This window comes from Hydractinia symbiolongicarpus, chromosome 5, assembly GCF_029227915.1.
Source record: "Hydractinia symbiolongicarpus strain clone_291-10 chromosome 5, HSymV2.1, whole genome shotgun sequence".
NCBI classification, from domain to species: Eukaryota; Metazoa; Cnidaria; class Hydrozoa; order Anthoathecata; family Hydractiniidae; genus Hydractinia; species Hydractinia symbiolongicarpus.
Window position 1 is genome coordinate 33,522,080 of NC_079879.1, and position 16,852 is coordinate 33,538,931.

At 37.1% G+C, this 16,852-nt stretch overlaps 2 protein-coding genes across 2 annotated transcripts; one reads left to right on the top strand and one right to left on the bottom strand.

The window, feature by feature from the left end:
* The first annotated feature begins 564 nt into the window (after nt 1–564).
* LOC130646174 (peroxiredoxin-2-like) lies at nt 565–8,857 on the top strand. The gene is made up of 9 exons (XM_057452325.1): nt 565–783; nt 5,973–6,053; nt 6,467–6,503; nt 6,596–6,712; nt 7,240–7,362; nt 7,848–7,908; nt 8,054–8,123; nt 8,303–8,337; nt 8,756–8,857. Exons 1-9 carry the CDS (start codon nt 630–632, stop codon nt 8,813–8,815), a joined length of 738 nt encoding a protein of 245 aa, XP_057308308.1. The 5' UTR covers nt 565–629; the 3' UTR covers nt 8,816–8,857.
* A 3,627-nt stretch (nt 8,858–12,484) lies between these two features.
* LOC130646135 (uncharacterized) lies at nt 12,485–15,843 on the bottom strand. Its single transcript, XM_057452277.1, has 5 exons — nt 15,636–15,843; nt 13,524–15,511; nt 13,009–13,018; nt 12,628–12,820; nt 12,485–12,545 (listed from the first exon to the last, which is right to left on the bottom strand). The coding sequence occupies exons 1-5, from the start codon at nt 15,841–15,843 to the stop codon at nt 12,485–12,487; spliced, it is 2,460 nt and encodes an 819-aa protein (XP_057308260.1).
* Nucleotides 15,844–16,852: the final 1,009 nt, after the last annotated feature.

Below are 16,852 nucleotides of genomic sequence, written 5' to 3' on the forward strand. Positions count from 1 at the left end.
ATGTACCAAACTTTAACGTTTAAATAGTATTGACGCGTGGGTAACTAGGGACCACTTGGGACCAATTTGGGTAAGTTTCCTAAACCTAGGCCCCAAATCCGTTTCAGAATGGACCGGTTGATGACGTCATCCAAAAACCTTCAAACTCTAATATCTCTGCAACCGTTTGTCAAAAGTACATGATCCTATACATTTTCTTGATCAGCGTTTCAAGATCTATACGACGAAGGCAACAGGTATATAGATTTCTAAAAAAAATGTTTTGTGTTTTCACGGGCCTTTGCTGACGTCAGCACAATTTTTAAACCCTGATATCTGCTTTTGCGTTCCTCGAAAACATATCATCCTATACATTATTTTAATCAGCGTTTCAACCTCTACACATTACAATAAAAGAATAAATAAATCTATCTAATTGTTTGGGATCTTCACAAACACACACAATCTCTGTATTATTATAAAAGTTATATTTAAGCCCTTTTTCAACCAGTAATTTTTAGGTTTTTTTCCACGGTAACTCAACCGCCTCGCACTTCGCGCCTTTCTCCCATAACTGCTACGAACGCATAATCCATAATGCTAGCCCAGCTCCATGCGGGTTTCGTTAATCTCAGTTTTGTCTGGAGAAGATGTATTCGTTCTTGCTAATTTCTTTTTCTATTTTCGTCCTAAGTAACTGTATCAAGGATGAAGAATCTTGCAGAACTTACGCTGAAGGCCAAGTATATCCTAATGAACGTAAACTAGGTCTGGAACATGCACTTCATTGGAGTAAAGCTCAAAGTAAGTCCTTTGCTGTGTAGCTAAATCAGCTTTTTGATAGATTTTTTGAAATACCTCGCAGTTTAAAACTAGCTAACTAGCTATATGTTTTGTTAAAATTTACATAGAAGCATAAGGATTATTAAACATAAAGCCGGTTAAGGTAACAACAATGACTTTGAAAGGTTTTTTGAAGTATTAGCTTTCAAAACGATTGGATGTTTTTACTTTCTACGATCCAGATAGTAATTTTTTTTCTCCCATGTTTGCCTACCTAGCTAGCTAGCTGGTGAGCTGACTCTATTTTTAGACTGCAATTTTTGACATTTGGAATACAGTCAGGGTAGCTAGCTATTATGGATTTTCGAAGCCTGGTTGTGCAAGTTGAACTTTGAACCCTATATGCTGTAGTAGAAAACTCTCGTAAAACACACAAAAAGAAACAAGTTTTGTATACACTCTTAGCGTGTTTAGGTCTTCGTAATGTTTCTACCTAAGTAACAGGGGATAACACCAGACAACATTTATTTAAGCGTATTGCTTTGATCTAGTAATGAATTATAAATAGCAATTAAATACACATGGTTGGACGTAGGGATACTGAGTTTGTTTTATTATTTTTGACTTAATACATTTAAAATTTAACGCTAAAGTGGATATTTAATCAACTTTAAACATACTTTTACGATCGAATTATGCCTCTTACAACGTATGAGGATTTTTTAGAACTTATTGTGAGGCAGCTGACTCACTTATTGTGGACTGAGTAATAGTTGAGTTAATCGCCAGAGCTTTTTCTGCAATGGAAATTATGTCTATAATTTAAACAAGCTTCACAGAGTAATTTATTTATTTATCATAAATATTTACACTTTAGTAATAAATTACTGCCATAATTACATGTCCTGATAAAGAAACTGATAAAGACATACGTATATATAACAAAACATCATGTAAAATATACATTGTGACTAAAACAAATAACATAGAAAGGAGTGTTTAAGTAGACAGATCAAGGGTCTAACATACACCGAGAAACAAAATTATAAAAATATCAAAATAATAAAAATTATTTGCAATTAAAATGACTCATGACTCTATTCCTAAAATCTGCGACTGAACCTGACCGTATCTCTATGGGCAGTGTATTGAAGAATTTTACATCCATTATGAAGAAGCCAGATTATTTTGCGAGCTTAAGTTTCACTTTAGGAATAAATAACATTATAGAGTTTTGACAAGTATTTTGACAATGGATTATAACTCTCTAGATCTTTACAAATATTACAACCTAAATATTTCTTTACAAATCCAAAAACAAAGTTCAAGTCCAAATCCAGTAAGGTATTTCCAAAATCAAAAATTCGTGGCGCCGTAGATTAGTGGTTATAGCTCTCGTACTATGTGCGGGAGACCGGGGTTAGATTCCTCTTGACGGCGATTCAACATGGGCGAGTGAATGTTACCATAGCCCCGGGTTAACCCAAGCCATGTGAGGGAAATTGGGAAGATGGCACACTGTGTGGGCCGTTGGATGTTGCCGGGAGTTGTCTAGTAGAGCGCGGGCTCTAATTGGGTCTGCGTAGCTCAAAATGAGCATTAAATACTCTAGGACTCTCCATCTACGCCATGGCCCCTCCTGGAAATAATAGACAGGGTATATCCCTCGATATTTGTGAGGCTAGCCATGTAAAATATGCACATCTATCTATCTATCTAAAATTTCTCTCTAAAGTAAAGTATAATCCAAGTTTAAAATCCAATGTCAATATCTTTATAATGCACAAAGCAGCTACACAATTTTAAATATCCAAATATAAATTGAAAAATACCTTTAATTAAGCATTAATTACTAATTACAGCCTTATAGCTAGCTACCATACAGTGTCCTAAAAGCATTTTTGGGAGACCTCTAGCTAGCTAGCTAGTTTAAAGGCTTTTAGGATATATTAAGTTGCCTTTATTGTACAAAAAGAAATTAAAAGTACAAATCTAATAAAAGTATTTTTCAAAATATATCATAAAATTGTATCACAAAGATAAAAACAGATAACAAAAATCAAAACTATCCTGCCGCCAGCAGTTCCGCAAGGCAAATGACTGAATAAACATGAAGTCCAAAGTTCAACTTGCACCACTGAGTTACGCAAATTCATAATGGCGCATAATCTCCGAAATGGTCTATTTAGGCGACGGTAGGCTAATTAGGGCATACCACCTATTGAGGTGACTCATTGTAGCCTAGTTAGGCCATATGTAACCTAGTTAAGACATTACAATATTTAATGGCTTTTCACACATTCCTAGCTAAGAAAAAATCGCAAAAAATCTTTGTTCAGAATGGATAGTCTACGCGACCATGATTCCAAAATTGTCACTCGTGCCTTGATATGTTCGCGTGCAAGTAAGAATTATGTTAAAATAAGTTATATAACCTAATTAGGTTAAGTGTCGCCTATTTAGGTGAACACTGCCACGCTTTCGTCAGCCATATTTATTTTTTCCCTGCGGCTGAAATCCATTATTTAAAACAACAAATAGTGCCACACAAGGTTTGGGCCATAAGTTACCAATGCGCGATGCAAATAAGACGATAATTGGTCAAAATTATCTGCAAAGTGGACAGATTCACATAAATATTGTATTGCGAAACGCAATGATTTCGACGTATTTACAACAGAAAGTTTGTGTTCGCCTAGTTAGACTACGAGTAGCCTAATTAAACTACATCACGTGGCCTAACTAAACGACTCGCCTAAGTAGGTCATGCCGCCTAATTAGGTGTTTAACCTGACTGGAATATATATGCGAGTTCACAGTATCAGGTACGCCACCATCAAAAATATGTTGTGTTCTCGTCCTGAAGACCCTGCAGAAATGAGTCGATCGGGCGTATTTTTTTCCAGGATTTTCAGATCAGAGCAAACAAATTCGTTCCCAGGGCCAAAACAGTATAGCGCCACTCGACATCGTTTGTAGACCATTCTTCGCCGTCCTGTAAACTGTCAGTAGCCACAGGAGTGCCCTAAAGGAATTAAGTTTTACGGAAATCTATTTTCGTGAGTTTTTCTTAATTTTGCATAAATTATTTCTGGCGAAAAAAAAAATTATTTTTAAAAAATATCTTGCGAAATTTTTTTCCGGTTCTTTTCCGACTTACCGACTCAGGTTTTCATTACCAAAAGTGAGTCGGTCGGAGGACGCGAACACAACATGTTTTTGATGACGGCCTTAACCATTGTTTAAATGAATTTTTCTTTTGTTACAGCAAATTGAAAAAGGAAGTAACCTGTTATGGTTAAAAAGGCTCTGAATAAAAGTGAAATAATTTTTTTGTAAAGTATTTTGAAAAGAAAAGTTAAAAATCCTTCACATATGTTTTAGGAGGTAGGGTTACTGGCAATAGAATACTAAATTTCCATGCCATGAGACTGATTATTTCTTCAGAAAGTAAGAAATATTCATAAAGCTCATGGTCAAAGCCTTATTAAATTTACTCGGATCAATTCCTTTTTTAAATACAGAAAATGAGCGAAAAACTTAAACTGTGAAGAGGTTTATTGAGAAATGGAGGGACAAAAAAAAATTTCAAATTACAGCATATACCGTCTGACCAGTCTAGTAACGATCAGGCAACTTTGCTTGCCACATAACTTGCCAGTGAACAAGGTGGGGGTTTGCGCAGGGTAAAACGGGAAAAGAATTAACTAAACTGTCCTATTTCCGTGATTTGCAGTATATATATAATAGCATATACTGACCAAATTACGTGAACGTCTTAATTCCGTGATTTCACCTTTTTCAGTAACTTTCTCTTTTTACTGGCAACAATGAATGGCTATGACATGATATCCAGAACCTTACGTCTGTGATGTACCATATTACCATTTTTACTGGCATGAAACTTGTGCACTTTATAGAACAGACAGTCTAAACATGGCTGGGGTAGGTTATAGATTACATGTCATTTTATTCTATGTAGGCCTTTTTAAATGTTTACATTTTTCGCCGTATGCCCTTTTGACTTTAACAATTGCGTGGCAGGCAAAAAATTGCAAGTGCTAGGTGAAGTAAGGTCCTTTTCGGTCAGTTTCTTTGAACGAAATTATCATTACGACTTTATATGAATATATATATGTCAATCCAAAGTTATTCATCTATACACTTGATTATAGTTTAAAGCCTCAAATATGTTTCCATAGAAATAAATGAGCTAAAAAAGACCTTTCTTCAGCAAGCTCCCAAATCTTTCTGCCTGCCTCACAGTTGGTAGAGCCAGAAGGGCGTTACTGCAAAAATGTGAACATTCAAAAAGGTTTATTGGTATCTCTGTAATCATTCATTAAATACCAAATATATAAACCTATATTATTATGAAACTAGACAGGCTGGAGAATATTTTAAAGAAAAATGTTTTAATACCACATTTGCTCTCCTCCATAGATCCCCTGTGGTAATTCACTTCGCCAAGTTTTCTTAATGTCACGTCTGTTTTTTGAGCATCAGAATAAGGTATATACATGGCAATTTTCTAAGCAGCTACTAGCTCCATCTGAGGCAAGTTGCCAAGTATGGCAACCATTTTAATCATAAAATAGACTTTAGAAATAATTCTAGTGGATCACATTGGAAAGAACACATCAGAGAATTAAGTCGTTATGCTCGTAGTGTCCTAACTGCATTTATTATTGTGCTTTAATTTGAAAATTACAGCCGTGAATGCCAAGGATCGCGCAAAATCTCTAATTAAACAAGCCTCAAAAGTTATCACCAAATATTTGTATGATGTCGTGCTGGATAGTTGAACTTGCAATTTTTTAGTTTTTACCAACTGACCCCATATTTCTGCACTCGTGTAATTTATAGACTTTTAAGAATATATATAAGTTTGAAAATGCATTGGAATTGTTTTTCCTCAGGTATTATCTTCTCTGTATAATATAAGAGCAGACTTTACCAATTTTAGCATCATCATGTTTTTTTTAATTTGATATTTTTGATCGTTGTGGTAAAAATGGTGTCCCACCCAAATTGGAACCCTTTCAGTATAACATTGTATATGAAAGGTACCTCATGATAATATGAACAATTTCACTCTTTTGAATGAAAAAGGGCTAGATCTTGAATTGTTTTACTGTTGTCAAGGTGTTCGATTTTTAAGTCTTCGTTTAATCTGGTTTTATGTTCTTTTTTCTTTTACATCTATCTAGTTTCGAAGCCAGCTCCACTATGGGAAGGGCAAGCTGTTGTTGATGGTGCGTTCAAAGATTTAAAGTTGAGTGACTACAAAGGTAAGTTTAAAGAAAGTTGATCTAAAAAAAAGTTGCTGGTATAAAACCACAGTCAGTCAAACAAGATGTTCACTGGAACTGAAAATAAATAAAACAATTTTTTTTCTTGCATATTATCTTAATCAAATAATCTAATACCGTGGAAATGAAAAAAGTTGTGGTATTATCAACAAACATTTCTAGATCAACACAAATTCATTGTAAAAAGTTTACCAACCACAACTCACGTCATTCACATTGTCAAAGTGTGTGTTTATTAGTGTTGTGTGACGTGATACCTGTCTTCTTTTGTAACAGCGTGTAAAGTATGTTAGCTAGTAAACACTGATTTTTGCAAGCTTTTTTTACGCTTAAGATTCTATATTCTCTTTTTAACACTAAAGTTGTAATTCTACTCTTCATTCTTCCTTTAGGAAAATATTTGGTGTTCTTTTTTTATCCCTTGGATTTGTAAGTGTTTTAACTTTAGTCTGACGAGCAAGCAGTGTATATATGTTTGTAAGTTATGTGTCTGTTTTTATTCAGTTTTCTTCTTCTCTTAGCACATTTGTGTGTCCCACTGAAATAATTGCATTCAGTGATCGAATTGATGAATTTAAGAAGTTGAACACAGAAGTTGTTGCTGTTTCTGTCGATTCAGTGTTCACACATTTGGCTTGGTAAGAACCTTAAATTTTTTTGATCATTATGTTTTAAAAAAATAGGCAAAATACCTATTTTGTATACTACAATAAGGTACAAAAGCTTCAAGATTGTAATATTTTTCAGAAATACTTGCATTCCAGTGGTGTGTTTAGTGGCATTTTGATACTCATACACTGGTATTGGCGCCCCAACTCAGATACCTAAAAAATAAACTTTAAATTTAATATGATCTTACTCTCCCTTGTGTTTATAAGACAAAAGAAGCATGAATAAGCTAACATGTTTTTGCGAGGTTTTGGTGGTACTAAGTGTTAAAATAACATCGCTCAATCGCTTTCTCGTAGATTCTATGCAACCGTGTGTAGATTAATTGAATATTCTGCATATTGACGTTTAATAGGCGATATCAACGTAATGGAACAGTACATGTTCACTCTAGCATCTTTGAAATAGAAAGTTTTATCATAAATTATTCGTCACAGTTCATTTGTTTCTTCTTTTAAAAATTTCGGTAGTGACAATGACTAGTATTGATGCTTAGGATCAACACACCGCGTAAACAAGGTGGACTGGGAAAGATGAGAATACCATTGTTGGCAGACTTGACGAAACAGATTTCGAAAGACTATGGTGTCTTGCTGGAAGATGCTGGTCACACATTAAGGTTTGTAGTGGAAATCAAAAGTCGTCCTCTTTCCAAGTGGTGTGCATTTTTGTTTAATTGTTTAATTAAATGTGTTGTTTATAATTTCACTTGCGTTCTCTTAAAAGCTTTTCATTGCTTCTTTTGTTTTACTTTGTTGTCTGCTTGATTACCTTTTTTACTTACGATGGAGTTAATCGAGACGTGTTGCATTGTGTGCCTTTTATACTTTACTCTTGAATTTTTTAAAAATGACCTGCCAAACCTCAAAAGGCAAAAACTTGTCAATCTTTCTCTTAATTAACTCTGCTTGGAATTTTTGGAGGCATAAATCCATCTCTTCAAAATTTTCAGTATATAAATCTGCAAAATTTTGTTTGAAAAAAGAAATGGAAATAGACGTCTATTTGATGGCGTACACCAAAAGAGATTTCTGAACACTTACTATTTTTTCTTCAATTCTGAGAGAGCATTTGTATCAATTTGTGTGTTTTGGTTTTGTTTAGAGGATTGTTTATCATTGATGATAAAGGAATTTTGAGACAGATTACAATGAACGACTTACCGGTAATTCATATTTGCTTACTTATAACTAATTTATACAATTTTCGCGCAAGTTTTCGTCCAGGTGCGAGGCTAAGTTCGCCCTTCCCCGACCCACTTTCTACACCACTATCCAAGAATTTGACGTTGAAAAGTATTTTTGCACTAGGTTGGTCGATCAGTAGATGAAACACTTAGATTAGTGCAAGCATTTCAGTATACAGACAAACATGGAGAAGGTATTTATTTGTTTTTTGTACAGCACTATACCATTTTCTTGCAAATAATTCTGATGCCCATGTACCAAAAATCTTACTCTTGACAGTAATCGTCGAATCATAACCTTGTATATCTCAGTCAGATTGATTGGTTGTTTTGTTTATAAGTCATGTTAAAATGTATACGTGATTCTTTTTAGTTTGTCCAGCAGGGTGGAAACCTGGAGCAGATACGGTACGTATGTCAACTAACTTTAAATTTACCTGCGTTTGTGTATGCCTGTTTCTCCTGGAAATAGATCCTTCCCGAATTTGTTCACGCATTCGGTGGAAATGTGTGTTTAGTTTCGTTTGCATTCGTGGTGGTTGTGGTGGTGAATACACCGTCTACAAGTGTATTGATAAATTTAAAAGGGTAATCTTAAGGTAATTTGAGTTGTTCTCACAGCTTCTCAAAGCGTTTTCTGATGATAAACTATTATGAAGGTGGAACCTCCCCTTGGACATTTTTAAAAACAACGTACAAAAAACACAAGATTTTTATGTTCACATTTTTGATAAAATTGATTAAAATGACCTACTTCCAACTCGTTTATTAAATGATTTATTTTTTCTTTGAGGTTTGTAATTATTTATTTATTTATATATTATAGATTGTCCCTGATCCTAAAAAAAAATTGAATTACTTTAATAAAGTGAAAGAAGAAATGTAAAATAAATGTTTTTATCGAATTATAATTTCATTTATAACGAAATGGTGTAATTATTTCAACTCACTATTTCTGGACACGTCTTAAACGTCTACATTTTGCGCAAATTTTATCTTAACGAGAGCGAAAAACATTTTAAAAAGGATTTTGAATTCGCGAATCCTGAATTAAAAAACATTTAAAGTTTTCCAAATTAATTTTCTTCTGGTGCAGTGTTCGCTCTCAATGTGCTTCGGTACAAAATCCGTCGAACCATGTTAGAGATTACAAACGCGTGAATCCATACGAGCTTTTGGTATGGGAGTAGTCTTTACTGAGAACAAAGTAAAGTTTTACACCGCAGTGAAAAGTGCAACTAAATAATGTTTTACTTCAGGATATGGTTTCGGGGTAGCCCATAAAGTGCCTACTTTTATACTCGTCATTCAGATGACCGTTTCAGATGACCGTGCACCGATTTATAATTAAAAAAAAAAAGAAAGTGTAATGTTACTCGAAGTAAGTGCACCTCGTCCAAGATGATTTGGATGATGGCTGACGTAACACGCAAAAATATTTAATGTTGTTAAAAAGTAGTATACCAAGTTGGTTCATGGAGATAAGCTGATATTTTATTTAGAGGGACTTTGATCCTTTTCGCCAGTTTTCCTACTTGAAATATAAAATAACTTTTTAGTGGATCATTCTTTCTCCTCTTTTTCTATATCTGGGTTTGGAAGAAACGGGTTGATGACGTTAACAAAAAACATTTAAATTACAATATTTTCGCAACCGTCAAAAGTACACGATCCTACACATTTTTTTTTATTAACGTGTCAAAATCAATACGATGAATGCAACATGTATAAGCATTTCTTAAATAAAAAATTTATACTTGTGGTGACACTTTGCTGACATCATGGAAATTCAAGTGACGATTCTCTTTTCCATTGTTCTCTTGTGGATTTTTCCACGGGCCACACTGATTAGTTTTTCAATAAACAAGTACAGAATATAAAATGTACGTTCTAGCGCAGTCGCGTACGCGCACGCAGTCACAACAAATCCCTGAATATCCAGCACCATGCGGTACCATACCATGTTGAGTAGCGGGAATTCCCTAATAATCAATGACATCATAAAATTATACAAAAAGGAGTGAAATTCTAGTGCAGGGGGGGATTCCCTGATATTCATCAAAAAATCAACGCATGCGAAGTAAAAAGGGGAATAACTGTGTTAGCATTTTTGACCGTTATGAAATCTTCCGACAAAGTAAAATTTTCTATAATAAAGAATGAACACACATACCGTGAAACAATTACGTGATATTGCAAAAAGCCGTGGTTTAAACGGCTATTATAAGCTACGCAAGGCTGAATTGATTTCCTTATTGAATGTAGCACAATACGGCTCCAGACCACCAGTTAAACCAACGGAGGATGTACCGCAGTATGCTTGGAGGCCACCTAAAAGGCTTACAGTTAAACCAACGGAGGACGTACCACCGGTCAGAAATGCTGGACACCGAAATCCGGTAAGGCCCGTAACTATACTTGAGAAACAGGAGCTGTCGAAAAATCGTTCCATAGTAATTGATAGAATTATGGGATTTTATAATTGGCTTGTAGATGCTGTCCCCAAACCTATAAAAGAGGGTGTCAAGAGTACATATGCGACCATCAAACGCACGATTATGAATCTCTAAATGGGACACCCAACACAAAACCTACACTACATGACGAGATGGAAAAAGAGGCTGAGGAAGACTATCTATATGAACAGCCAGAGCAAGATTTCATACCTCAAGAACATAAGCATGCCCATGGTAGGACATTCCGAAGTTTTCGCATTCCCGGATAGGAGGAGCAGACGTCGACGGGTATATAGGGATGTTAAGGCCCAGCGTGAAAACCTTGGTTGAAGGACAGGTGGAATATATGGGCTCAGCGAAGGTACGGATATTCCTATGGATCATGTAGAAGAAGAAGAAGACAAACCCGGAGGAGGCCAACGATGAGAAGTAATCCAGGGTAACGACGTAGATGACATGCTGGATAGGATCTTTTCTCAGGTTAAAACACATGCTGAAAATCCAGCACTACCCCAGAGTGGCTTTACAATCTCTCAAATCCTATACCTCGACGTAGACTTTCACAAATTGAGGCTAACGAGGGGTTCATCGTATATACAAGCACCTAAGTGGATAGCGTCAAAGAAGGCCATTACTAGCCCGAAAAATGATGATGAGGAGTGTTTCAAATGGGGCATCATTGCCTAGATCATGGGGAGATTAAAAGAGATCCACAAGGAATCACCAAGCTGAGACCCTACGTGGACCACTACAATTGGCAGGGTATAGAGTTCCCCACAAGCACCAAGACCATATGCAAGTTTGAAGAGAATAACCCGGGCATTGCGGTAAACGTCCTGTATGTGACGGGAAAGAAGATCAATATCCTGAGGCGATCATTGAGACCTCGAGAAACACGGCAAAAGTGCACTTCTGCCTGAACTGCCTGCAGGCTTTTCCCAAAATTGAATCGAGAGATAAGCACCGTGGCTACTGCAATGACCACGAGGCAGTCAATATCACAATGCCAACGGAAGCTTAAAAATGGCTATACCATAGGGATGGACAACAGCAATTTAAGGTACCCTTTGCCATCTATGCAGACATCGAGAGCCTATTAGTCCCAGTGGAAGATGCAAGGGGTAAAAAGACTAAAAGGCAAGACAATAGAGATCAGGTTCATAGATTCCTGTCGATTTATGACATCATCGCTAGACAAATTGGCAAACAACCTCAACGATGAGCAGTGTAAAAATCTTCGTTCGTTTTTCAATGAGGATGACACGTTTCGGCTCATGCGCAGAAAAGGCGTCTATCCGTATGAGTACATGGATGGATGGCAGCGATTTGAGGAGGTGGAGTTACCTCCCAGAGAGGCGTTTTACAGTAAGCTAAACATGAATGGGATTAGTGATGAAGATTATCAACACGCAAAAAAGTAGGAATGCCATGACTCCAGAGGGTGATAGCGTCACCATGGGAGACTACCATTACATTTACCTGAAAACGGACGTACTGCTATTGTCCGACCGGTTTGAGATGTTCCGGGATGTGTGCTTGACGAACTACAAGCTTGATCCTGCACACTTTACAGTGCACCTGGCTTGGCTTGGAAGGCAGCACTGAAATTAACGGGGATCAGACTAAAACTCCTCCAAAAAAGGTATCCGAGGAGGCATTACGCAAGCTGTATACAGGTATGCCAAGGCAAATAACAAGTACATGGGAGACCAGTACGATCCGGAGATTGAATCATTCTACCTGCAGTTTCTGGATGCCAACAACCTATATGGGTGGGCGATGCGTCAAGATCTGCCCATGGATGGTTTCAAATGAGTATCAAACTTCGAGGCATTTACAGAAAAGCGGATCGAGAAGCTCGTTGAGGACAATAGGCATGGTTATATACTGGAGGTTGATATCAACTACCAAGAGAGACTGCACGACAAACATAACGAGTTTCCGTTCCTACCCGAACGTGCTATGGTCCATAGAGTTGAGAAATTGGTACCAAATTTGGAGGATAAGCGTAGTGCATTTATTTGTTGTGCATTTAAGGGCATGAAATGAGGCTATAAAATATGGGCTTGAATTGAAGAAAGTACGCAAAGTCATCCGGTTTAATCAGAGAGCGTAGTTGAAGGGGTACATTGATCACAACACGAGGCTGAAAACGGATGCCTAAAACGAGTTTGAGAAAGATTTTTACAAGCTGATGAATTTAAACGTGTTCGGGAAGACCATGGAAAATATACGCAATCACCACAACATCCAACTGGTCACAAACAAGGAAAAATATACCAGCGTACAAGGTGTCACCATGAAACACGGAGGTCCACCTGTAAACACTGTGGGGGAAGTGAAATATGTCACCATGAAAAAGAGTGTAGGGGCGGAAGTGTCTGCGACCACCAAAGGCTGAGGGCCTAATGCAAAGAGTGCGGGGGTTGAAGCGTCTGCGACCGTCAAAGGATAAGATCAAGGTGTAAAGAATGTGGAGGTGGAAGCAAATGCCATCATCAAAGGTTGAGATCCAGACGTAAAGAGTGGGGGGTTGGAAGTTCTGCCACCATCAAAAACTAAGGCGGCAATGCCCTATATGCAATCCTGTTGGCGATCTCGCTTCTGTCGTAAGCAGCCGAACCTTCCATGCCCTGAAAAAAAACAAGAAACTCAGCTCTCAGGAGTACCTAGGGTGCGATATGGCTACACTGCGGGACCATTTTGAGGCTCAGTTTGTTGAGGTTATGACTTGGGACAATTATGGTAAAGGGTGGCATATTGATCATAAAATCCCAAATATGCTTTAAAATTACTATAGATATGTTAAAAAGTAGAAAACTATTCAAAAGAAAAATATTTATATAATAGACAGAGAAGATAACAAACATACCCAAACAGACTATATCCAAACAAAATGTGAGAGAGAAGGGTAAATTTACTAAGTATATATTAAAAATAGAAAACTATAAATGATAAGTCTGCGCACATGTTATATAACATAACATGTTCTTCAAAATAAATAGTTAGATAGATTGAAACGAATGTGAGAAAAAATAAAATGTTGAAAACTAATACAAGACCAAAAATAGAGAGTTGTTGATAAAAAGAAATTAAGAACCACCGTAAAAATATTAGGTAAATAATAATCTAAAATACGAAATCTTTGATCTTTTGATTAAAGTCATTCACAGTTGTCGCTTTTCGTATATCTAGTGGCAAACTGTTATATATTTTCGCTCCCATATAACGAAAACTGCCTCGTGTTACTTCCAATTTGATTTTTGAAATCTTCAGCAAACAGTTTTGGTTTCTCGTGCATTTGGAGTGAGAATTTACTTCAAAGTATTCTTTCATGTTACTACATGTTTCACCAGCAAAGCATTTCTTAACCGTTTTACAAGCATGTCGCAAAATAACAGTGTAAGTTGATTTGATGTTTGCGTTTTTGGTTATCTGTTTTGCACGGCTGTCCAGAGAATTCAATTTATTTATTTCGGTTTTTGAGAAGTTCAAATTTATGATACTGTTGAAAACTACCAGTGGTATAATCATAGTGTTGTAAATTGTTGTGGCAGTATTATTGTCCATGTTCTTTCTCAGATTTTGTAACAGACGTAAACGAGAAGAAGCTTTTTTATATGCTTTGTTGAAGTTATCTGATAGAGTTAGAGTTGGATCAATTGTAGAACCAAGATACTTGTAGCGCTTCGTTACGTTAATATCAACTGTACCAAATTTAATATTCGGTTTGTGTGGTATAGATGACAATTTTTTCCCACTACCGAATAACATCACCTCTGTTTTACCCTTCTTCAAATTTATAACTAGATCGTTATTTGCGAGATATGTCGATATATTTTTAAGTTCATCATTCAAAGCATTTTCAATATCTTGTACGGACTTGTGTGCAACATACAACACGGTGTCATCAGCAAATTTCACTGTTTTACTCTTACGTAGGGCTGATTTAAAATCGTTGAAGTAAATCAAAAACAACAAGGGTCCTAAAATGGAGCCTTGTGGAACACCGCATGTCATATTTGAAACGTTGGATTTCGAATTTTCATAAACGACTTGTTGTTTCCGATTAAAAAGGTAGTCGGTGAACCATTTTAACTCATTGTCGTGAATGCCAAAAGATGGTAGCTTTGATAGCAGAATACTGTGGCCCACTGTGTCGAAGGCTTTAGACAAATCTATAAAGGTTGCTCCAACTAAATTCCCACGATCAATTTCAGTACGAATGCTGTCGAGGAATACTGTAGCTGCAATATCAGTTGATCTCTTACGTCGATATCCGAACTGTTGCTCAGAAAGCAAATTATTTTTCTCCAGGTATTTCATCAATTGTGTATGTACAGCTCGTTCAAGGATTCTTGAGGCAATTGGTAGAATCGAAATTGGACGATAGTTGTCAACTTTGGTAGATGGTCCCGACTTGTGTATTGGTGTAACAGTAGGGTGTTTCCATTCTGTAGGTACATCTGCTGTACTCAGTGACAAGTTGATTATGAAACATAGCGGTTGTGATATTTCATTAGCACTATCTTTCATCACAGCTGGTGGCAGGTTATCAATACCAGTTGCCTTGTGGCGTTTTAAGTTCTTCAATTCCTTTTCTACGAAAGACTTGGAAACATATTTAAAATCAAACCTTTGTGTCCTTATTGGTTCGACTTTGTTTGGTTGGCGCCAAATGAAATCTTTCATGAAAATGGATTTCTTTCTTAAAGACATTGCAACATTTGAAAAGAAATTGCTTAGTAAGTTAGATTTTTGAACAGGAGTGTCAGCTTTAACACAACCGTCTTCAAGAAAATGTGATCTACAGGACGTTCCTTTGGATTTGCAAGGCATGATGTTTTTTATTGTCTGCCAAAACTTCCTCGGTTTATCTGAATTTTCTTCTAAAAGCTTTTTGTTGGAATTAAACTTAGCCATGTTCACAGCATATGTGCACTTGTTTCGCAGTTTTTTATACGCGGTCCAGTCACAGGCTTTATTGGTTTTCCGAGCGTAACGTAGTGCTTTGTCCCTGTCAGTCATTAATACACGGATATCAGTTGTCATCCAAGGGCATAAACGACCCTTTACACGTTTATCAATTACTGGTGCATGTTTGTTGAAAATGTTTGTAACCTTGTCTTTAAAAAACGACCATGCAGTGTTTACATTTGTACATAAATATAAATTTGTATATAAATATAAATTAGCTATTTCGGGCCGGCATCGAAAACACAGTCTTTGGCTCTTAACCCAGTCATATACTGCCTTCCCAAAAAATTTGAGACGACAGAAAAAAGCCCTGTTTTTGCGGTACCCTTCGGAGAGGAGTGACATGACACAGGCTGATGAGGAGACGAACATGATCTAGGACTGGGATGAAATCAAGGCTGAATTGAAAAAATCCAGGCATGCATGCCTGTATCTGAGGTCGGAACATCCCAGGACTTTGAAGATTTTGGAGTGACCACATTGGAATCTTCTGGCTTACGTTGATATATTAGAAAGATGTCGTCGCAACTCGCCCTATTCAACGCAATACCCGCAGGGGCCCTGTTTGACAAGCAAGATCAACCTCTGTTTGAAAGGGCAGATCTTGGACGTTTTCTAGGCATTGCTAATATTAAGTCTAGGGTGTGGAGAGATTACAGGAAGAGCTTGCTACAGCAATCGAAGAAAGGGATATTTCCATCGCATACTATACTTGAAGACGATCTTGATGTCCTTAAGCAAGACAACTCGGAACTACGGCAGAGACATGTCCTGCGTCGATATCAATATGACACCGTGCTATGTGTCGTTGATAAAAACGACCCCCAAGAACATGGAAGAATGGCATACATAAGCACTATGTGATCCGACGCCAGCGTAGACAACTCAGTGCAAGAATAAACACGTCAAAGGCAATGCACCCCCAGATGACCGTGAGGACACCTGGATGTGACGATCGTAAGGGTATTAAAATGACCACGTTTAAATCCTCCGGCCTACGTTGATATATTAGAAAGATGTCGCCGCAAGTTAAGTTCAACGCAGAGACCATCGAAACCCTGTTCGGCAATCAAAATCAACCTTGAGAAGCAGCGTCAAGCCCTTGAGGATAAGGAGAATGCTATGGCTTTTCTCAATGATGAAATTGAGGATAGAGATAGTCAGCTCATGGCGTTGGGGGATGAAATTGAGGAGCTACAACAACGTACCGACTCGAAGATCCGGGAAAATATAATAGTATGGTGATTAAACAAAAGAATAACGACGATCCTTTCCAATTCCTTGTGGCCAACAGGGGTATGTAGCTCAAAAAAAACGGAATAAGCTCAAGTGGCGCTCGCAGGTGGCGCTGCACTTCCCACTGTGAGGTAATGGGTCTATTTTTTAAGCCAGATGTAAGCGATTATTAGGCCTACTCCTGTCGCGATCAGCACGGTCTTGGTATCCTCATGCTGGTTTTGTGGGGGTTGTTCAGGTATGGTGGGTTGTAT

What these genes read in the sequence shown, in the direction of transcription:
- LOC130646174 (XM_057452325.1), top strand. Translation starts at nt 630, where the DNA reads ATGTATTCGTTCTTGCTAATTTCTTTTTCTATTTTCGTCCTAAGTAAC. An exon ending in TTTTTTTATCCCTTGGATTT is followed by an intron (nt 6,504 to 6,595) that starts GTAAGTGTTTTA and finishes TTCTTCTCTTAG; the next exon opens with CACATTTGTGTGTCCCACTG. An exon ending in GATGCTGGTCACACATTAAG is followed by an intron (nt 7,363 to 7,847) that starts GTTTGTAGTGGA and finishes GGTTTTGTTTAG; the next exon opens with AGGATTGTTTATCATTGATG.
- LOC130646135 (XM_057452277.1), bottom strand. Translation starts at nt 15,843, where the DNA reads ATGTGGTCACTCCAAAATCTTCAAAGTCCTGGGATGTTCCGACCTCAG. An exon ending in TCAAATTTTTTGGGAAGGCA is followed by an intron (nt 15,512 to 15,635) that starts GTATATGACTGG and finishes CGTTTTTTAAAG; the next exon opens with ACAAGGTTACAAACATTTTC. An exon ending in GTGACCAGTTGGATGTTGTG is followed by an intron (nt 12,546 to 12,627) that starts GTGATTGCGTAT and finishes AACTCGTTTTAG; the next exon opens with GCATCCGTTTTCAGCCTCGT.